Genomic DNA, 21,292 nt, shown 5'->3' with positions numbered 1-21,292 from the left:
ACACCGCTGACCGCGTCATTAACGCTGCTTGTTTCTTGGCACTCAAGTACCCAAGTACTCAACTGAAGGCGCGCAGCCCACTCGCTTTCTTCGAGTGATTCTAGATATCCGAGACACTTGGCAGAGGGTGCTAATACGCTCAAGCTCCTCCATAGGTGTCCGGAACGCCTGTAGCGGTGGCAGATTCATAAGCGCGTGCGGGCAATCATGAGCACGACGGATGAACCGCCCACGGTCCCGCTCCGGTATCACATTGCCGGAGGCTCAGAACACAGCGGGAAGTATGTGGCAGAGAACATCCTTGAAGACAACCCACTCGACCAGACCAGTCGTTGGAGTGGCGCCTACCAGTCGCCGAATGTGAAGCAATGGATGCTCCTGCGTTTGCAAGACGTCGCTGTACTTAGTTGAGTCATCCTGGTAGTATACGCGGTTGTTACTGAAACTTAGACTCCAGAAAGTATCACCTTTGGGAAGGTGCGTCTCGTTCTATACAGTGTGTCACATTGCTGTCCTGCCGATATCTGATCTTAACCTCATAGTTTCACAAACGTACGTGATGGCTCAAGTGCAATGGCAAGTTCAGACTGACGAGTATCTCTCCAGCACATCCGTGCAACATGAAGGAATTCAAGGTCTATGTCGGCATGTCTGAAGACAATATGACGGAAGTGAGTATTGAGTTCGGCAGCAATCCACAGCATCAGAGCTTCATCTCACGGCAGGTACTGCATGCGGGACTAAGGAACGACTCGGGGAAGGAAACCTTCTCTATCCGGCATTCAAATAACGCTGGGGTCTGTTTCCCTACTCGATATGTGAAGGTCATGCCCCTCTCGTAAGTACAGTCGGACTTCTCTTCGAGGCCAAGGGTCCGGCTGACCGTTATCAGTGCCCATGGTCAAAGTTTTCATACCTCGATATGGCATATCGCATTGGCAGGTATCACTGACTCAGCGTTCGTTGAGCGGGTCAGAGAACAACACAACGAAGTGAGTCCCCAGTTACACTTAGAGTGCGCCGACACCTCAACAGCTGAGCCCTATGAAGTACCGCGAGGCCTCTGTGCTGCGCTATGTGCTCAAGCACCTGCGCCAACGACGCTTCTTAACACCATTCGCGGACATCCTTTCCCGCTCGAGTCTCCAGTTCGAACATCCGACTATCTCTACCATGTACGACAGCCTCGTCCTCAAGGGAGATTGGGCTGATGCCGAAGAATGTATCCGGAAAGCCTCCTCTGCTGGAATGTTCGACGGCTACCGGTTTTCGTGCCAGCCTCAAGCACGGTGGACGCGATTGCATGGGGCAGATGCTGACGGAGACGTTCCTCGTAGAAGGGGCGGACATGCGATGTGCATGGATGAACAGAATGGACTGATCTACCTCTTGGGAGGGTGGGACGGCCTGCAGAACCTCGACGATCTCTGGGTATATGACGTGCGCAAAGATACTTGGCGAATGCTCAGCATGGCGACGTCCAGAGAGAAGAACGGACCTGGCCCGAGGGCCTGTCACAAAATGGTCTTCGATCCGAAAACGGGGGCTATCTACGTCCTCGGAAGGCTTGGAGAAGGAGATGCGCTGGACCATTCCGACGCGAGAGGTGACACTAGCTCTACAGCAAATGCGGCTGCTTCGTCAACAAGCCCCTCGGGTCGACCGTCGAGTGGTGTAGCGGCGTCTGCAGAAACGACCAGGCAAGGCAATGTTACTCCGCTCCCGTGGACGGCCTACTGTTCTGAGTTCTATCGCTACCATACACGAGGACTTGATGAAGAGAAGTGGGATCTCCTCTCGTTTGATACATCGGTAAGTAATCCATGTTACATGCAACCCGTACAAAACTCATAGTGTCGTTACAGACATCCGGCGGGCCACCCCTCATCTTTGATCACCAGATGGTCTTGGACTGCGAGGCACAAATCATCTACGTATCTGGGGGACGTGTCGCTGACGGAGACTGGGAGCTCACCAAGTACTCAGGCCTGTACGCCTATGATATCCGGACGGGCTCGTGGCAACTATTGCAGTGAGTCTTATTCCTCTCATCTGTGACTCGACGGTTTTCCAAAACGATGGGTCAACAGGACCTGCGATGCGAATGGCCCGAACACGGCAATTACAGCACGTTTTGGTAAGGAGACCTTGGTTGATTCGCCTCTTCTTTGGATTGAACATGTTATCAGGCCATTCGATGGTGCTAGAGCCGGAAACTCGCACTCTCTTGATATTCGGTGGCCAGCGAGACGAAAGGTATCTCTCGGACATGTTCGCCTACCACATACCCACTGGCACAGTCACGGAGCTGTTCCCGAACTTCACCACTGCCGGTGGGCCTGATGCATGCTTCACGCAACGAGCCGTAATCGATCCTGAGCTGCGGGAGATCTACCTGTAAGCAGAGCCGTGGCCTGTGCACCCAGATTCGAGTTCCACTGACGTCGAATCGGCAGGTTCTGTGGACTGACTCGTGGCCAGCATGGCTCGCTAACGGTCCTCGAGACCGAGTCGCCGTACTGGATCTATCGCTACGAACGTCCAGACCGCCCAGGGACATGGACCACGATTCTGCCGACCGACGCGTCTCATTCGACGGAGACAGAGACGGGCAGCCCACAGCCGCGCTACGCCCATCAAGTGGTCTATGACGCGAGCAGTAAGATTGTCTACATGCACGGAGGAAACTCTGGCATCATCAAGGATGATGGAAGCGGCGGATTGCATGCTGAGGCTGAGAGCGGTCGAGGGCGGTCGGTGTTGGATGGCCAAGATGCCAGCAAGGAGCATCGCTTGGATGACTTCTGGAAGATGACGCTCGAGAGGCAAGTATGGAGTGGTTCATTGCTGATACCAAGTCTCACTGAGTTGCAGGCCTCCGATAGAGGATATCGTGCGGAGAGCGATATACGAGATCCGTCAACAGCAGTGAGTCCGACACGTATACGTCGCTCACTACCTGCCGCATGGCCTTACAATCCTGAAACAGGTTCCGGGAGCTGTGCGAAGACGCCCCAGCGATCAAGGCACTCGGCTTTCTGCAAGCAGAGGTATCGTCAGTGGTGAATCATGACAATGCAGAGGAAGCCGAGGTATTCAGGGTCCTTCTGTCGCACCTCCTTTCCCTGCCACCTGGTGGGACATCGTCCACGCCTAGCACGAGCGAGGCCAAGGACGAAGACAAAGACACACCCATGCGCTCGCCCGAAAGCACACCTCTTCCCAGCCAAGACGAAGAGATGACGGACTCGGCGCAAGCGGAGACGCAGACCACGAAACGAGTTCCGGTCACGTATGATCAAGATCCACTGGAAGAGACCATACAGAGTGGCTCCCAGCCCACGCCAGCACGGTTCAAGCAGCGCACCGAAGTCTATGAGCGACTGCTCGTGTTTGTCAACGCAGATGCGAAGCAGCCTGACAGGAGCCTTGTGGACCTGATCAACACGGATGGAGTAGAATAAGCACCGAATCGATAAACGGACAGCGATTGGAACCGGTCGGAAGAAATTTTGCTACAGTAGACAGCAAATGTATCGTTACAACGTCGTGGTATACTTCGCGCGAGTCTTGACGGGCAGCACTTCACTCGTCAAGATTGATTGCGCGACCGAACTTAGCGTACAAGACGACCTTGAGCTCCTTCATGGTCTTTTCGCACTCCTCTGCGCGATTCGTGAGCGTAGAGAACTGTTTGTCCACTTGCGCTTGGTCTCGTTCCAGCTGTTTCATAGCGCGGCGATGTGGAAGGTGTAGGAAAGCTTCGCCGACCTTGTACCTAGACAAACAATGTATCATGAGGTTGAATAGGCATCGGCAATGCTCTGACACGTACAGGACTGGCTGATCCTCGTCTGAAAGCTCGAGTTCCATCGCCAGATCGTCGAGGGCCTCTTTGTCTTGCTGCAAGATACACGGTCTCAATATGTGCGCACATACCTCAGGGTTGTGAGTGTAGTGACCTTCAACTCCTCCATCTGAGCCTCAATCCCTCGCAAACGCGTGTTCATCTTCGAGAACGTGTTGATACGTTGCTGGTCCTCTGTTCAGTCAAGATCAGTTTTGACTCCGTAAAGTCAAGTCAAAGATGCGCACCCCAGGTGACCTCGACATTGTCATTATTCTCGTCTTCTTGAGGTAGCTTATAGAGTTTGTGTCAGATAAAATAAAACCTTGAGTGCAAGAAGACAGACCATGCGCATGTTAGGCAGCTCGACCAGTCTACGAGGCGAGACTTGGTCTCCAAGCCGCGCGGGCTCAGGCGATCGCAGAGGCGCCCGCTTCAGCGCTTGCATCCGGCCGTTGCCGGCTTGACCGGAGTCGCCTTCTCGAGTCTGGCATCCACGGAACACATCCACGCCCTGCCGCCTCAAGACTCTCGCCGTCGCCCACCGCATCAATGGTAAGTGTTCCTATGCTGCTGGCCTGCATGCTGGACGTCTCGTGCAGCGAAGACTGTGCGTTCACGGGCTGGATGGTGTCTCTGGCCTGCAGATGTACTGCGAGCTCCAAGCGCCCTAGCGAAGACAGAATGCTCACTCGAATTTCGTTGTTTCGTAGGCCTCTATCGAGCTCGCTGCAACTTACGCAGCCCTTATCCTCGCCGACGATGGCGTTGAGATCACTGTGAGTGTACGCGGAAACTACGATACGTCGCAGGCGCTAACCCTTGTAGTCTGATAAAATTGTCGCTCTGACATCTGCGGCGGGTGTCGAGCTCGAGCCCATCTGGGCTTCCCTCCTCGCAAAGGCGCTTGAGGGCAAGAATGTGAAGGAGCTCCTCTCGAATGTTGGCTCAGGTGGCGGTGCACCTGCTGTTGGTGCACCAGCAGCGGCTGCAGGTGCTGCCGCGGAGGCACCGAAGGAGGAGGAGAAGAAGGAGGAGGAGAAGGAGGAGTCAGACGACGACATGGTACGTGGATTATGGATTCTACGCGACCGCTTATTGACCCGTCTTCCAGGGCTTCGGTCTCTTCGACTAGTGTCTTCTCTTGCATTCTCATCATCATCTGTACACCTCGTCATGCTGTAATGACACGTATCCGACCATCCACAGGCGGAGTCTCAATGCTTCTGTCAGCGGAACATCTTCAGAGTTATGTGCGTTGGACAAATACTCCGTGTCTATGGTACCCCCCTGTCTCCACGACCGTCAGTATTGAATGGCGCTCAGCCAAACTGAGTAGGATGTATGTGCTGTTTGCGGCCTCTTCGGTTGACATTCTCCAGGTTAGAGATCTGCTAACGAGGGCGCATGACATCGACCTTCTGGTAAAACTGTGTTCTTGAGTTGTTCATTTGCTGATGTCTTCGCTTGATCTGTGGTAGGGAACAACAATGCGCTTGAATCGCGATGGGCACCCACATGACTTCTAATGTTGCCTGCGTAGCTATCATAGCATCACGCCTACGCGCTACCTGCTTGACGGTGTCGTTGACGAACCCCAATTGTGCACTGAAACAAGGAATGGCCGTGATATGAGGGAGTCAAAAGGGGCAGCTCTTGACAAGCAGCAGCAGCGCGCCGCAAGGCATCGGGATAGCTGTCGCTGTTGGCGCTGTCATGTCACCATCATCGCCTTTTCGTTGGATTTTCAAGACGCAGCAATGTTGTCGTGCGTGTCCGTAAAGGTTTCACGATGACATGGGCACTAGGCCGCCCACTCCAACAACGGTCCTATGATCTGTCTCAGGGTAGTCACTCTCTGGCCCCGTAGTGCGTCGTCGTGGTGCCTTCAGACTCAGCATTGCATACTCTGATGAGTCAGGTCGTAGGCCCTGAGAAATTCACATCTCTCAAAGTACTGTCTGACAGATGGCGTCCTTGAGACGCTCTTCGGGCAGCAATTGACACCAAGAGGGCGCCGTCTGTCACCAAACGTCGCTATTTGCAAGTCCCGCCGATTGTCCCACACAGGCTACGGCCAGATCAATGGTATGGTCACTGCAGTCACACCCGAACTCTCATATATGCGTTTCGAAGGAGATTGACACCGTGTCCCAACCGTGTCCCTTCACGTCATGTCACAAGTTACATACGTGGAACTGGTCGATCTGTACGAGCAAAAGTAAGTGTCGGCGATGATGTCCTCGATGTGCGTACTATGCTCACAGTTCGCCGAAAGCTATCAGTACAATTGCGCCCAGGCGGCAATAATCGGTGGGTGACTCGGAGCGACCTCGTGGCTCCTGTACACCGTCCTGACCTTGGAATTAGCTGTCCTCATGTATGAATACGCCATTACGTTGCGAGACGAGGTCAGTTTGGTATGGAGAAGCAAGGCGACGTCAACGGTTATCTTCTATCTCAACCGCCTGGTCATGATCGGCTTGGTGGTGGCGTACATGCTAGATATGTTCACGTGGACGACGGACGTAGTGAGTGACAGTCTTCTCTGTCTCGGCGTTTCTGACAGGGACGGCGAAAAAGGGGTAATATGGCCCCGTTGTTCAAAGCAGGACACGAGGATCTGACTCGCACGCTACAGCTGCCGGAGCGTGTCTCTGTTGTACATCGCTTTAGAACTCGTAACATACGCGGAGTGGGCAGGTCAGTACGTTCTCTTTTGTTTGCATCTCGGGGTTTACATGACCGTGCGCAGTCCTATCGGCATTGCGCGTCTACGTTGTCAATACCAGTAGCTGGGTAGCCACAGCGGCGACCTTGGCTTTCGCTCTAGTTCCGGTGGCATACAATATCGTGAGTAGCGAGAGTGACCCATGGATCTAGAACGAGTCGCTCATTATGTGCAATAGTTTGCTAGCACTCAACTAACGTTCACGGCGATCCAGGTCATACCGGGACTGGCGGTATGCGACGAGGTGGCCAAATATTCAGTCTCAACTGCGCGCAAGTAAGTGACAGATCCACGGCTGAGTGTCATTACTCACGCATAGCGCTGTATACAAGAGGTGAATAACTGCTAAAACACTTGCATCATTGTGACGTGACTTACAACCTCAGGTGTGCTGACTGCACGAGTATTCGCCATCACATCCGAACTGGTGGTAATCTCTGTGACAATTTGGAAAACCTACGATCGCGCGCTTGGGTTCAGCCATCAGGGGTTGGGGTCAAGCCAGACTCTTGTAGGAGTTCTGCTGAGAGATGGTCAGTTTTTTCAACGCTTGTATCAAGCGTCGTGGCTCAGTCTCTTGACTCTCTTCCATTCTGAAGGGACAATATACTTCATGTACGTATTGTTCTACCGCACGGGAGGTGAACTAAAACTTCGCGTAGAGTTCTACTATGCATCAATCTCCTTCAGTTAATCATGGATTATGTCGCCGTGCGTCAGGGCCACAAGTCAAGTTCAGTGTATAATTGACGAGCATCGTTTCTGATCACAGAAAATCGACTTAGGCGCACTATTCATAGTCCCGTCAGTCCGCTTGCCCACGCTCTACGTCATGCATCTGACGGTCTAATAGTGCTATGTCCATCCTCATCTCCCGCTTTCTACTGGATATTCGCGAAACCGGGTTACGCGGAAAAACAGACACGAAGTTCACCACTGGCACCAGCACGGGCGATTCGGAGCACTGGCAGTCAGTGTTATTCACGACGAGAATAGGCTTCTGCACAAGACGGACTGAACTGGAATCCGGACGACGCGGTCGGAGCAGCCAGAACGCTGCAAGCGAAGCCAAAGTACGGTAGGTCGACGCAGAAGGTGACGTATGACGACTCGATGGGTGACATACACGATGACATGACAGTGGACAGTCTTCGAAACCCCTTACTTAGATGTTACGCTTTGTCCGGCTGTCTGCACCGCGTCCAGTGAAAATCCGCATCAATACTCGGTTTCACCTGTAGAATGCATAATGAACAAGAGTGCTCCTGCTCAGCGACCCTGCTGATAAGCACAAGACAGAAACATCACGGGTACGGCATGTAAAATGGCAGCGCTGGATATTTGACAGCTGTCGTATTGGTTGGCGTTCCACAGGAATTCTTGATACGAGGGCAGGCTCGGGTCATTGATAGTATATAGTACATTGAGAACGCGCAACACCCACCGGCTCCTCTGGTACCAGAGCTACGTGCAATGCCACACATAGCACCCGCCACCCATCATGGTCACCCGGGGCAACCACTTTGTAAAGCTGGGCACCCATGACCAGTGCAAGGGATGCGATTGTCCTCGCTCTGACCAGTGACTGGACGCGTCTGTGGCGACCGCTCGGGGAAGCCCGTGTCAGCCACGATGAGATCTTCGGCGCTCCGGTGGGAGGCTTCGCTGGCCGCAGCGGTCTGATCTGGGGCTGGTACAGTTTCCTGAGTCCTTCACTCCCCTTTCCAGTGTTTCCAGTCATTGATCTCGCTGGTTCGCGCTTTGATGCTATGCATGCACCGACCTCAATTCTCTGCGGACTGCCAGTTGCTAGACAACGCCGATGTCCTGTAACAGCACGTGTCAAGCGCGTATCATGACATCTCACTACTAGGTCGCGGGTGCCGCGAGCGACTCGGACAGGAACATGGTACGTTGGTGTATTTCCGGCCTAAGTTTGTTTTAGCTGAAATCCGTCTCAGAAAGCTCACGGGACAGTTCCTATGTTGTGCAGGTTTATACATATGACACTCAGAACACCGTTTTACATAGGTCAGTTCATTACTGAACGACAGCGCGCGCTGTTTGTGCTTGGGCATACTGCCAGTACTGGACCTGTCATGTATCTTCAATGACGGCAGTCTTTCTACCCTGAAATCGGATCCTGGAATCCAGAGCGAATGTTTGTGAGGGCCCCAAACTGTAATGATGTGGGATCCTACTTCACGAGCAATCCACGGAACACGAGTCTTGCCACTCATGTGATACCGGACGAAGGTGTCAGTCCAGTTTGCTCAGTGCTCGTTGCCTTGCTCGGACGAATGACCAAAGCTGAACAGCCTCTGCGCATCGCATGTCACTTGTGTGTATCATTCAACTCACGTCCCTACCTCGCACCTAAACTTACACTGCGACTCATGTCAGGTTGCCAAGGAGCTACAGCGGTGCATACATATAAGCCCACTGGTATTCATCGCTGCGGACAATAGCTCACGCCACGCAGTTCCACCATGAAAGGCGTCCTATCAGTGTTCCTCCTTTTCTTCTGTGCTGGCGCACTCTCACTCCCACATGATGAACATGCGATTGCCATGGTGAGTGCCTCGCTCGGCCGCGGCCGCGGAGTCCATTCTGCCATAACTAACTAAACTTCTCTAGAAAGGTCGAGAGTCGACCTCCGATACATCCCTTGAGCCGGGCAGACCAAAGTTCTTCGACACGTACTGTATGTGATCTCTTTCGACATGCTCTCAGAAAACGATGTCTGACGTATTCATTTCCCACCTTGTAGTCAAAGAATAGAGCCCGTGACTGTCAAGTGCGGATAGAGGATCGGGGCTCCTAGACGATGCGACGCCTTCATCCCCACATGGCTGTATTGAATCGCCCCGATGAAACTTAGTGTGTAGCAAACCAAAGCATTCTTGTACTGCTGTCACTTCGCAATAGGACCTCCTAATGCATATTGCACGACAGACACTCGGCGATCTGATGTGTTGTTTCCTGCCTCCTCAGTACACCATTCGCAAAGTGGACCAGTATGCTCTCGCCAGCCATCTCCAGGCGTGGCTTCGGGTTCATGGTACAGAGTTGCTGAGATTTTGCGCATCGGATCCCAGGATCTGCACAGTTCGCATCTGAGCTTTTGCGTTTTCACCCGTGAGAATACTACAGTACAACGTACGACGGGCAACCAAGGACGTCGGTGATTCATGATTCACATATGCACTGCACTGCACAGTTGCAAGTTACGCTACGCGACATTGGACGACTTAACCAACTCGACGTATCGTACCCATGTTCTGGATCATCCTGATCTTTGTCAGTCAACATCGTCTTACGTTCTGCTGCCACGCCTGGTTCCAGTATTCAGGGTGCGAAATAGGCTACCCACGGAGCATCAAGATCGTACACATGCATAAAGCGCAAGAAGCATGAGCACATACGAGAACTTCCTCTAAAAACAGGTCTATAAAATAGAGAACCTCCTCTATAGAGAAGGGGATGCGTCAGCGAGAATGAACCAACGAGCCCCGTAACCGTACATACCCTCAAGTAAGACCCTTTCAACTGTAGAACTGGCACGATGATAATGAAGAGCCCTGTCACAATCGCTGCTTCCACGCCGAAAGTCTGCAGCGCCCCACTTTTCTCCGCCCACGGGACTTGGAAATAGGCCACCGAGAACCCTCCCATAGTGCGTGCGAAGTTAATCAGGGCCGCGATCTCACCCTGTCATAGCCATGCGAATGCGAATCAGCTCGGCGAGTGAATACAGAATCTCTATCTCACCTGTCGGGTTGGGAAGCAATCATTGCAGTAGGCGTCTAAATGCAATACGTAAGCAGAAGCAAGAAGCTTCTCAGAACGAAGACTCACAGACTGCCACGGTGCAGATCATGTTCGACACCATGGCGATTCCCCATCCCATGACCAATGCACCGATACTGAGTGTTTCTTGCAAAGCAGCACCTAGCACCACGAAGCCACAGATATACAGGGGGACAGCGATATAAATGGTCCTGAAAGATGCTCAGTAGCTGCAACGACTGACAGCTCAAGCGGAGTCAATTACACACCAAAGTCGCATTTCAGCCTCAAATACACCCTTATTGCGTCTGACGCAGAAATTCATAACCCAATCGTTGAAGTATCGACCTAGAAGCTCGCCGAGTAAGACACCGACCTGGATGGGACGCACACATCAACGACTCATCAGGGCCGTATTGCAACAGAGCACCTTGAACTCACTATCGGGGTCCCATACGTCCCTGCGATTGCAATTTCGCTGAAGCCGTAGCCATTCGGAGGAGGTAGACCGAGAAAGACTACCATGGTCGTCTGACAAGGTATATGCTAGGATCAGCGGACAGAGTTGAGTTCCGCATTCAAGGACGCACATTCAGTCCGACGCTGGAAAAGCCGAATGCCAATCCCTGGAAGTCGACATTCAATATAGTGAGGGACAGACATGTGCAGTCAAGAAAAGACCTACCTCGAACAATAGGATCCCCAGTAAGTGCGGCCTCCATATGAGATCTGCGCAGGCCAGTACAGCGTCACGCCAGCTTGCACGATAACGCGCCATCTTGAGACCTGTGACGCCGACTAGAGTCTCTAGCCTGTACCGCAGGCGTGACTTTGGGCGCCGGATTGGGGTTGGGTTCCGCAGTGTACGGTCGTACATTCTGCGAGAAGACCAGTCAGCACTTTGTATTTTCATGGCAGACTGCATCATGCACGTACGTCTCTTCGCCAAACACCGCAATAAAGAACACAACGATAGCGCCATAGATCGAGCCTATTCCATACGCCCAGCGCCAGCTGTCATCATGTCACAGTGAGCAGAGTCACGTATATGCTCAACAATGCTCACCTCGTACGCGCACATAGGAACCCGAAAAGGAACGGCGACAGGAACGGTGAAACGAGGAATCCCATGGTCCAGATATTCAGCTGAATGCAACGTGAGTCAACCGAACCTAGCGAACGACTGACTATGCCTACCTTCCGCGCCTGCAGGTGGAACGGGTACATGTCGGTCACAGTGTACAAGCCCTGTTACGACAATACTATGTAAGATATCCTTCCCGACATCCCAGGAGGTGACTTACAGCTGCTTGTGGACATGTTCTGAGTGGCCGTAGAGCGTCAGTAATCATTGATCCTTTTAAAGGCATGTGGACAAACCCAAAAAATGCCGTCAAACAGCGCATCGCTGTACGAACGGCGTCTGAGCGTCGTGGCGAGTTCAGAATAATGACTCATTTACCAGTGAAGGTCGCCAAGTTCGGGGAAAATGTGCATCCTAACAAGAAGCCAAGGGCTAGTACCTAATGTGGGATCGATCAGCTCAGGCTGAGCTGTTGGATGATCTTTCCACCACAAGAGCTCAATACGGACCTGAGACCAGAAAAGCACTGGCAATCGACCAAAGCGACGAATGAGCATCACGGCGAATACGCATCCCCATGCTGAACGAGACAGCGTTAGGTGATTGTAAAAGGTATAGCGGCTGCAACATACCAAGTAGAAAGATGCTCCAGCTTCATAGTCGTATGCGTCACTGATTAGGTCTGATCGCTAGTGCACACATAAGGTAACTCACTTAGACGTCAAGTTATTGATCTCTCCTGTCGTAGAGTCGTATTGCCGAGCAAGTCCGTAGATAGCCGCCACGCCTATAATATCATCAGAACGATTGGAATAGGGTGTGAAATAGAGCAGGTGCAACTCACCGATCCCCGAGTCGAAATCCGGTACAATAGCTGCCAAAGTGATGACAAACAGTTGCATGCTCTTGCGGGCAGTGCTCCACTTGAACATGATTAGTGAATGTATGTGTGCAAGAAATGGAGCACGATACACATTCTGAGGATCTTCCGGATCGTTTGTTGGTTGTGGCCAAAGGACTACGGTACCGTCCTCTGACAGCTTGAGCTTCTTCGCAATCTCGTCACCGAACTCCAATCTTGCTTCCCTGTTCAACGCAGTCAAGCGTCAGCATGGAACGTACAGGGAAACAGTCTGCAAGGCTTGCTTTGGGTCGACCACAAGGCGTCCAGCATTGCGCTCGTGATAAGAGAAGAGCTCGAACATATCGGCATCGGACACAGGGCGCTTGTAGGAGGCTGTCTCAAGCTTCGACTCGTCAGCTTTCTCGTCGAGAAATGCTGTTGGTGATTCGGGATTAAAAGTGGTGCTGCGGGCGGGGAGAGGGAAAGCCATGTTGAAGGCTACGAGGGGAAACCGTCGCGGATTTCGGGGGCGACGCACGTCTCGGGTGCGCTTTAAATCCGTGGACGAGTGATACGCAGGCCAAGGGAACTTCACGATCTGGTGTTCTTCTACAAGCCTGTCACTTTCCCATATGGTTAGACTAAAACCCAGCTCCGTGTAAATAGGCTGTGTTGTGCGTCAGAAGGCCCAACGATCGTCTACGTGCAACACACCTTCTTTGACGGGCTGACAAGCGACATGAGTGATCACAAGATTTCGGGGCCGCAGGATATATTCACTACCGACTATGTAGGCATCATCTGGCCAGTCTGTCGCGATACGTAGGTCCGCGGGACCATGGGTAATCAGAACTTGTCTCCGCATGTCGGTGAGGCGTGGGTGTAGGGAAACCAGGAAGGACAAGTCAGAATCACGTGGGACGGGTGAGCCAATGACCTCTCAGGCGTCATCGACATCATGGGATGCGAATGAGAGCCTATGAGAGTGCTAGCTCTAGCCTCTGTTCACAATTGGATTGCAGCGTCCATCTGTCCAGATATCCAAATAGTTCATACCCGATAATTCCCGTTTCGCAAGCACAACCCACCTGCGAATAGCAACGGACTTACATCACAACGGTGTCGTCCACGTTTGCACTAAGTACCTTCACCTCGGTAGTAGTGGTTTGATTCCATATCGAGCGATTTGTTCACTAGCCAACCAAAGTGCGGCTTGCGACATCGTACTATTGCCTGGGTGCTGTAACGTAAGTCTGAGATCGGGAAACTACCTTCCGGCCAGCCTTGACTTGAAGTTAATGACGGATGACTGTCAGGGATCGTAAAAGTCCTGGCGTCATGCACATCGAAATGAGCAACTCGTACGAGTATACAAATCGCTGCGTCGGGAGTGCATACCACTAGTGCGTTCTGTCGAGGAACATATCGCGTTCAGCTATATTCGACTTGTTATGATACTGCCGTGCTTACCTCCGTGTCCCCATGGATTGAACTTGAAGGCGGGCGCCGTGATACAGGACTAACCAAGGCGGCAGTCAGTATTGAATACTGTCTTGAGTGCGCCTGCCTAGATGACGGCGACACGCTCAGACACGATAGTCTTCTATCCGTGGGCGCATCAGACGCGAGGGTCCTACATGAGGGTCCAATTTGACCTTCGAAGCGTCAAATGGCACGCTTTACCCCAGAGCGACTCGAATCGTCAGCGCACTACTAGCACAGCGCGTCCGGCGGGAGTATCGGGTAGACCTGGAGAATGAGGCGCCTCGAAACGCTGGCCCTGGACCTTCTCGGGCTGGCAGCTCCATCTCGATGTCTCCCACTCATTACATTCGAGTTCCCGAGAGGCGAAAGTCAACAATGTCAGCTCTGACATTCAGCGCTGAGGAGTTAGTGCAGCTTGCCATGTTCAATGTGCACCGTCGCGATGATCAGCTACACCGTTGACAGGTAATATTTCGCGAGCCTTCGTCCTAGTGTCGCGGGTTCGCAATAAGAAATGTCGCCGGATGGAATCATCCCAGCTCATAGCGCGTCGAGCAAATGCTTACATACCTGCCCCATTCGCGAAGGACCATCGTACGGCGCTCTCGCTGCCCTTCCCCCATGGGCTTGTGCGGGCCGAAGGCGCATGGTACACTAGGCCCGCGCGAGCCATACGGCTATGAATAGAGAGAGTGGCTTGGAATGGTAAGCACACGCGAAACCTCTGAAAGGTGTTCGTCGAATATCCACCACTCGGTAGTCTGCATCGATGCACAGTAGTAGTCGGAAGATACGCGTCGCCCGACCGTCTACGTGAATAGCTCAGTGTTGCAGTAGATATAAAGATGGTCGGCAGGTTTCGGCAGTGAGCGAGGGGGGCAGGCCTGGGCGGAAGGTCCAACACCGCGGACTGGGACATAGATGGAGGTTGAATAACCATTGACAAAGATATCGACCTCACGCACCAGCAGCCATCCCATCAAAATACCGCGAGCCTCTCCTAACCCAGTTAATGAATCCCATGGCCCGATGGCTCGAGCTACTAAGCTAGCACTTCAGGCCTTCAGATTGTGCAGTGCTCCGACTCGGAGGCTCATGCGATCTGTCGACGCACGGCAGCAGCCCGTCGCTGTAAATCGAATTGTATCCACCATGCTATCAGAATTTCTGAGATCAAGTTCCGCGGTTTCGAGAGAGCGTAGTTCAGTTTGTTCGAGTGGTGATGGACTAATGTACTATGTATGTAGTATGTGGGGGGGCTTGGTGGCACTGGCCTGTGTGACATCGGACTTGTCGCCCGGGGCCCCTATACCTAGTCACGTGACATGTCGCTGCCAGTGAGCGCTTGGCACTTGCCACTGAACCGTGTGTCACGGCGGCCCGCACTGGCTATGTGCGCTGCCTTGCTCACGATCGTCGGGGCTTCACTGGTACTGCAGTCACGACTGTTACTCTAAGCGAAGCGAGGCACGAGCGTCGCGTAGAAGTGAGTCTACGCACGCAGGAGGAGATTTAGGCGCGCATCGCTCTCCTCTGCGCGCCCACTCGGACGACCGCTCTCGAAGGCCCCGCCGCCGCTGCGCGCTTTCGAATAGCTCTCGTTTTCTTCCACTAGACTACAACACTTGTAGCTTACAAGAATGAGACTATGGTACAACCTTGGCTCCGGGTCATCAATCACAACGGCTGCAAAGAGCCGGATTATGTGAGCAGCGACACACCCTCTTCCCGCAGCACACGCCGCAACAAACTCAATGTTCATTTCTTTGGCTCGACGTGTCCACCCTGCGGCCCCGCAGGGGCAACGGAACGCAGGGCTGCGGTATACCCGCCCGCCCTCGCGGCTCAGCCGTTGCCCCTCAGGTCCAGGCAAACTCTTCGAGTCGGGCAGCCCTGCGGGCTGTGCCCCACACCGCTAATCATTCCCCGCTCTCGCTCTCGCAAACGACATCTTAAGCTCATTGGGAAATAATGAGGCTGGTGTGTCTCCTCACGTGTCACTACAAACCGTGACTGTAGTATCCACCAAGCCACTCATCGCATCCTAGTACATAGAAACAGTCCTATGATGCAAGACGAGGTTATATATTATAAAATAACATGTCATAGCACTAGATCTCCGTGAATCAATAGCAAGAAACCGTCACAGGGATCGATGCTGCCTGGCATGCAGGTACGAGCGCGCGATTACCGACGACTCGGTGCTTGCCAACCTTCCAGCCAGCTCTTCATCGCGGCTAAACCTTGCTGCTGCACGGCGGCAACCGTCGAGTCTGCTTCTCCGTTCGCTATGATCAAATCCGAGCAATGGAAACCGTCGCCCACTGCGATGGGCTGCATGTCAGTGCTCTGGAAATTCGTACCATCCGCGGAGACGGTTGCACCACGCCATGGATCATCTATAGGTCAGAGTAGTTCGAATTAACGCTCCGTAGAATTGTGATGCGGAGTTAATGACGCACTCTCTCCGTTAGCGAAGAAGAGGCGATCGGCCTGCATGAACCACCCGCCATACGCCTGGTTGGTCTCATTCGCACTCGGCGTTGGCGGCGCGCTGAACGCCTCCGGGAACATCAGCATACATTGGCGCTACGATGTAGTTAATTATTGAGTTCACTCGTGGCCGCAGAAGCAGATACACTCACTTCCCAATATCCCGGTCCAATGAGACGAGACACGACGGTGGGCACATCCGCGGGTGCGCCATCCTGCCAGAAGCCCATCTCGTTACACCTGTAAACTTCATAGTCAAATGATGCCACACCGACCACACAGACGCACCTACACAATCCAATTCCAAGAACGCGCGGCATTGTCGACTGCGATGGTCGTGTACAAGCTCGAGTTCGGGTTGTATGTTCCCGCGCAACTCCTATCCCATTCAATTAGTGGCTGTTAGCAACCTATTGGGGATAGCACGTCGTTCACTCACTCGATGTCTTCGTCACCACACACTAAGAATTGCATGCTTCAGCTTTTCCCATGTAAAATCATTGAATCGAAGACACTTACACTCAGGCAAATATGTCGTAGTCCAGTAGTCTGCCCAGGTATTCAGGGCATGATCGAGTCCCCAGCCGCTTTCAGGTGCGGTCTCATTGTCTTTGACCTCTAGCGCGTCGCAGAACTCGTAGAATCGTGGGTCCGTGAGATTGGGAGACACATCGAGGCTCTGCCAGTCCCACATTGGATTCTGCACTAGTGACTGAGTCAGCAATTGAGTTGAGTAGGGACGTGTGGAACCTACAGGCACTGGCGAAGTCATCAAGGTTTGTGAGGTTCATGTTGAACATTGTCTTAATCTCGTCAATGGCCGTGTAGTTGGTCGAGTCAAACACGGAATCGATATGCGCAATGACAGCTTGGACATCGGCGGAACAGTTCTGCGGCATGTGTTGGCGGATGACATCAAAGTAATCCCAGAAATCGCTAGTATAGGGACGGCATCAGAAGCTCGGCATAGGATAAAGCTCCAGGACGTACACAATGCTCTCCACGACGGCTGAGGAGGCCCAGGCGGCGTAGAATGCATCCGGTTTGCTACCCCGTAGACACGTTCTTAGAAACATGTACAATGGCAAAGGGAAACGCCTTACTTCACTTTCGTGAAGGCGGTCAATGCCCCCGCGTAGCTACCACCAATCAGGATCCACGGTGCGTCGTCAGGCGTGACTTGATCTCCACCGGGCATGGGTAGCTTCACGTTGTAGGCGAAGTACTCCAAGTCGTTGACCGCCTGTTCGATGGTATGGTACTTCAAGCTCTCGACGGAGAGGTTGTTGTATGGATTCGAAAGGCCATAATAGCGGTGTTCGATAACGATGGTCGCTCCATTGAGCTCTTGAGCGACCATTCCGTTGACGGTCCTATTTGTCAGGTAACCAGTGTACCCTGTGATATGTTCGGTCAACGACAATGCGGGAGTATGACCAATGTGGTTGAGCAGACCGTCAGCATTACCCTCTCCGGGCGTAAGTAGTATGATGGGGCCCCCTAACGACATCGTCAACTTGCGAAGGCAGCCGCACACTGTATATGGCACCTACCGCTTTCATAATAGTCCCAGGTATGCCAGTACCTCTGCTTGAACGTCCCAAGGCTCGGGTTCGTGTGGTCGATTAGCTGGTCAAAGTAGTACGTCGTATTTAGAGGCGGAAGTTCGGTACCGTTGCGATCCACGAGCGGGGCATCCAGTGGGTGATCAACCTTGCTAACGAGTGGCCATGCCCTGTTCAGTGGAGCCACGGCACTTGTTCCTACGACGAGCAACGTAAGGACAGTGGCGACGCCGGTGCCGAAACTTGAAGGAAAGAACATGACTGGCGACGAACAGGGACTGGCCGTCGAAGGAGGCGATTCCGAGGGGTCAGCGCATGGTGTAGGCCTTCTTATAACCCCAGATGTGGCCAGATGTGACCGAAGAGGGCGGGAACAAACCACACTAGGCGGCGATCTTCGTAACGATCGCCGTCGTTACCACACTGCATACGCCTGGCATACGCGCCTGAAACACTCTGAACCCCGCGTATCACCGCGGGCAAACCAGGTTTTTCGGCCTCCGAAGATTGCTCACAACATCGGTCCCTTATGGGAACCTATTCGGAGAGCTTGACTGACTCCGAAAATGCCCCCACATTATTCATGTTCGTAGCATGTTCGCCGAAAACACGCGTTTTCGGCCTCCGAACATGCTGAAACGCATCATGTTCGGAGCATGTTCTGACAACATTCGGAGTCCGAATAGGTTCCCATGGGGGACCGATGTTAATAGCAATCTTCGGAGTCCGCAAAACCTGGTTTGCCCGCGGTGTATACCGCACTGATGGAGTGGCGCGAACGCCGCTGCCCTTAGTGCAAGGACCTCGCAAGCTCGAGGTGACTCGCGATCGGTGAAGCTGATGGTCCACTCGGAAACAAGGTCTCCGGCCGTACATGGATCGGTCCAGCTGCCAAGTGAGCGGGCGCCTACGCGTCTGTGGCTGCGCCGCTGTAAACCAGTGCAAACCACGTTTGCACTGCAGCTGTATCATGTGCAGCGCGATGCGATAGACGAGTCTGACGACGCGCCACACGCTTTCCAACTCTTCCCTGTCAAACGACTGTCCAGCCTCATCGCATCCGATTTGGAGCCTGGGCGGCTGGAACACCGTACACATGGATCACCCCAAGATCAGCCTAATACCTGCGCAGGTCCGTGTTTCCCCGGTCTCGGGTACTCAAGCTACGAAGACTCGAAGAACGGCGCCGTGACCGCTAGTCCAAGGAGTACTCGCTGCTCGGACGGGGGTTATTACTATATCCATCGAGATGCATTCTGCACTTACACACAAACACCCAGGTCGCATCATCAAATGCTGCATCTCCCCCTCACAAAAACATGTATACGATCGAGCCGTGATCAGCGTTTACTCTTCTTGGCCCGGCCATGCGAATCCGATCCGGTTGCTTCGCGTGTTCTTTTGTTGCCTTTCCCACTGGATGACGCAAGCTTCATGGCCTCCTTTGTCGCTCGTGTCTGTTCGATTGCACCTCGCAGGATTCTCTGCTCGCCAACGCGAACAATAATCGCGTGTTTCTTGTGTAGCGAAAGGCTGTGACCATTCGCAGGATCAAGGAGCTTTTCGTCCTCCTAGTACATGTGAGCGAGCATTCCCAAGTCGTCAAGGCTTGTTGGAATATACCTCAAGCGTGCTCGGATACTTCTGCATGCGTTTTGTCAGAGTCTTCTCAATGATGTCAAGTACATTGAGGTCGACTTTTGCTTTCGGAAGCTTGCCCTTCCTGTTCGCCTTCTCCCACTCGTCAGAGGTCATTAGGAGGAGACGCACAAAGGACAAAAGATCTTCCGGAAGCCCGGAGCCTGATGCGATGACGAACGTGCTGCACGGTGCATAAGATTAATATTGATATGTTGGTAGCACAGAAGGTGGAGGTTACAGTAAACACTCAACTCATCGTCGGCGTTTTCGAGCCACCAATTGACACGTTCAGCCAGAGAAGCGGACTTGTCATCGGTTGCGGCCGCAACTGCCAAGTCGCCCGGGATCTCGACGATGTCTGCAGGATTGCCAAGACCACCGAAGGATTCCGGCATGGGAACGAGGTCGACATGTCCATACCTGCGAAGTAGTTCGGAGTTCGGTGGATCCCCATAGGTATTCCACTGACACATCGCGTTGAGTTGCTGGAAGGCGAAGACAGCCTGACGCTTACAATCTGCTCCCCAGTTTTGATGAATTTCGTGGTAATCATACGTAGGTCTATGGGTTCGTAGTACAACTTCGCCTGAACGGGGTTCAGCGCAGATGCTGTCACATGATCCAAATGGCTTACATTCTCTGACCCATACCGTGCATTGAGCATGTCCGCCATCGGCACCATTGCGACGTTGGTAGAATCCTCAGAATCCTCGTCGGCCTCGTCGTCCGAGCCAACATCCAATGTGTCGTCCGCTTGCGCCTCGACATCGTCGACTAGATCGGTGACGTTTTGATCTGCGCTGTCTACGTCCATGGCATCGGCGTCGGCACCGCCATCTGCAGCTGCACCGTCGTGCTCCTCTTCACCGGACCACGGTTCGACGCAAAAGCTACGCGACAGGATGCGACTACCCATAATATGGTAGCGCTCTAGCGAACAATGATGCTGGTAGGCACCTTCGGGAAATAGGTCGGGTCGGCTCTAGGGATATGTTCTCAACAATGACAGTACTGCGGTATGATATAGACTTACCTTTATCGCGGGAGCGACCTTCTCTCTGTAATCTGCTTCAGCTTCCTCCTTGCCGATTTTGTCTGGGGCGCCAGGAACCCAGGTTGTGAGCGCGCTAGAGATGACAGACGTTGCTCAGGACGAACCTACCACAGAAGTCCCTGATAGCTCCTTCAAATCCTCATCAGACCAGAACATCGGCGTGTCAAATGCCGATGGAAGGGAAGCTGCCATGAAGAAGTCAGCAAAGCCGACACGCGACTGACAGTGTGATTCCCAGCTCACAAAGATAGGTAGACCACTTCGAGGTGTTGCCCTGTGCTTCCTCCCACATCATACAGAGAATGAGGCCTGTCCAGCCCTCGTCCAATCTGAATTTCTTCCATGCCTCCCTACCGAACCGAGAAGGAAGAGAGGATGTACGCATGGACAGAGTCAGGTCGCGTGGTATCGTAAAGAGGATGTGGCCTTGCTACACCATTCCGCGTCAGCAAGATCACTTGAAAGGTGGTATGTTTGACGTACAGGTATGTCCTTCAGAGCAATGGCGCCGCGGCCGCAACCTGGAAATTCTTCAAAGCCCATTGACGATGTGTCCACGCTTCCACCTATGGACTTGAACCACTGAATCAGGTCATCGGAGGACATGTTTTCGTGTATCAAGGGCAGCAGCCAGCGGCTCAATCCCGATGGCACTAGCAAGTTTAATGCTCCAGTCTGAGAGTTTCAGGAGAAGATCACTCTGCGGCGCGCCTTGACGCGTGTCTCGTGACGGCAGACGCGTACAAGCGCCCAGCGCGT

General features: G+C 53.2%; 8 protein-coding genes across 8 annotated transcripts; 3 read left to right on the top strand and 5 right to left on the bottom strand.

Moving 5' to 3' along the window:
* Window positions 1-207: 207 nt before the first annotated feature.
* On the top strand, window positions 208-3,464 carry C8Q71DRAFT_703659 (Muskelin N-terminus-domain-containing protein; the record flags this gene model as incomplete). Its single annotated transcript, XM_047920331.1, has 12 exons — window positions 208-406; window positions 458-481; window positions 607-671; window positions 726-838; window positions 893-992; window positions 1,051-1,812; window positions 1,866-2,032; window positions 2,091-2,137; window positions 2,190-2,397; window positions 2,457-2,836; window positions 2,886-2,928; window positions 2,990-3,464. 12 exons carry the CDS (start codon window positions 208-210, stop codon window positions 3,462-3,464), a joined length of 2,583 nt encoding a protein of 860 aa, XP_047780903.1.
* C8Q71DRAFT_499134 (Prefoldin subunit 4) lies at window positions 3,326-4,252 on the bottom strand. The gene is made up of 4 exons (XM_047918952.1): window positions 4,194-4,252; window positions 4,096-4,141; window positions 3,963-4,042; window positions 3,326-3,903 (listed from the first exon to the last, which is right to left on the bottom strand). Exons 1-4 carry the CDS (start codon window positions 4,200-4,202, stop codon window positions 3,586-3,588), a joined length of 453 nt encoding a protein of 150 aa, XP_047780902.1. The 5' UTR covers window positions 4,203-4,252; the 3' UTR covers window positions 3,326-3,585.
* Window positions 4,253-4,306: 54 nt separating this feature from the next.
* Window positions 4,307-5,053, top strand: C8Q71DRAFT_748141 (60S acidic ribosomal protein P1). Its single transcript, XM_047923127.1, has 4 exons — window positions 4,307-4,402; window positions 4,561-4,626; window positions 4,676-4,912; window positions 4,962-5,053. The coding sequence occupies exons 1-4, from the start codon at window positions 4,400-4,402 to the stop codon at window positions 4,980-4,982; spliced, it is 327 nt and encodes a 108-aa protein (XP_047780901.1). The 5' UTR covers window positions 4,307-4,399; the 3' UTR covers window positions 4,983-5,053.
* Window positions 5,054-6,021: 968 nt separating this feature from the next.
* C8Q71DRAFT_722156 (uncharacterized protein) lies at window positions 6,022-6,858 on the top strand (the record flags this gene model as incomplete). Its single annotated transcript, XM_047921511.1, has 7 exons — window positions 6,022-6,068; window positions 6,126-6,160; window positions 6,218-6,378; window positions 6,417-6,432; window positions 6,524-6,550; window positions 6,603-6,700; window positions 6,793-6,858. 7 exons carry the CDS (start codon window positions 6,022-6,024, stop codon window positions 6,856-6,858), a joined length of 450 nt encoding a protein of 149 aa, XP_047780900.1.
* Window positions 6,859-10,026: 3,168 nt separating this feature from the next.
* Window positions 10,027-12,785, bottom strand: C8Q71DRAFT_855784 (MFS general substrate transporter; the record flags this gene model as incomplete). Its single annotated transcript, XM_047927223.1, has 20 exons — window positions 10,027-10,047; window positions 10,107-10,289; window positions 10,350-10,384; window positions 10,437-10,579; window positions 10,637-10,743; window positions 10,809-10,898; window positions 10,958-10,993; window positions 11,053-11,245; window positions 11,304-11,381; window positions 11,434-11,513; window positions 11,565-11,615; window positions 11,672-11,690; window positions 11,748-11,775; window positions 11,830-11,890; window positions 11,961-12,031; window positions 12,084-12,103; window positions 12,166-12,238; window positions 12,296-12,374; window positions 12,426-12,537; window positions 12,574-12,785. The coding sequence occupies 20 exons, from the start codon at window positions 12,783-12,785 to the stop codon at window positions 10,027-10,029; spliced, it is 1,692 nt and encodes a 563-aa protein (XP_047780899.1).
* Window positions 12,786-15,618: 2,833 nt separating this feature from the next.
* C8Q71DRAFT_748088 (peptidase S28) lies at window positions 15,619-18,409 on the bottom strand. The gene is made up of 11 exons (XM_047923126.1): window positions 17,827-18,409; window positions 17,729-17,773; window positions 17,377-17,671; window positions 17,264-17,320; window positions 17,028-17,209; window positions 16,793-16,978; window positions 16,713-16,734; window positions 16,566-16,652; window positions 16,426-16,513; window positions 16,243-16,369; window positions 15,619-16,179 (listed from the first exon to the last, which is right to left on the bottom strand). The coding sequence occupies exons 1-11, from the start codon at window positions 18,095-18,097 to the stop codon at window positions 15,968-15,970; spliced, it is 1,572 nt and encodes a 523-aa protein (XP_047780898.1). The 5' UTR covers window positions 18,098-18,409; the 3' UTR covers window positions 15,619-15,967.
* C8Q71DRAFT_498679 (uncharacterized protein) lies at window positions 18,094-19,071 on the bottom strand. The gene has a single exon (XM_047918951.1). The coding sequence runs from the start codon at window positions 18,934-18,936 to the stop codon at window positions 18,376-18,378; it is 561 nt and encodes a 186-aa protein (XP_047780897.1). The 5' UTR covers window positions 18,937-19,071; the 3' UTR covers window positions 18,094-18,375.
* C8Q71DRAFT_748084 (SET domain-containing protein) lies at window positions 18,883-21,221 on the bottom strand. The gene is made up of 9 exons (XM_047923125.1): window positions 21,017-21,221; window positions 20,777-20,963; window positions 20,638-20,718; window positions 20,513-20,574; window positions 20,114-20,461; window positions 19,994-20,065; window positions 19,732-19,943; window positions 19,462-19,660; window positions 18,883-19,409 (listed from the first exon to the last, which is right to left on the bottom strand). Exons 1-9 carry the CDS (start codon window positions 21,137-21,139, stop codon window positions 19,179-19,181), a joined length of 1,515 nt encoding a protein of 504 aa, XP_047780896.1. The 5' UTR covers window positions 21,140-21,221; the 3' UTR covers window positions 18,883-19,178.
* Window positions 21,222-21,292: the final 71 nt, after the last annotated feature.

Source organism: Rhodofomes roseus (genome assembly GCF_022264815.1).
Source record: "Rhodofomes roseus strain CIRM-BRFM 1785 chromosome Unknown C8Q71scaffold_6, whole genome shotgun sequence".
NCBI classification, from domain to species: Eukaryota; Fungi; Basidiomycota; class Agaricomycetes; order Polyporales; family Fomitopsidaceae; genus Rhodofomes; species Rhodofomes roseus.
Note: the sequence above shows the minus strand (reverse complement) of the source record. Positions and strands in the feature narration are given on the sequence as shown.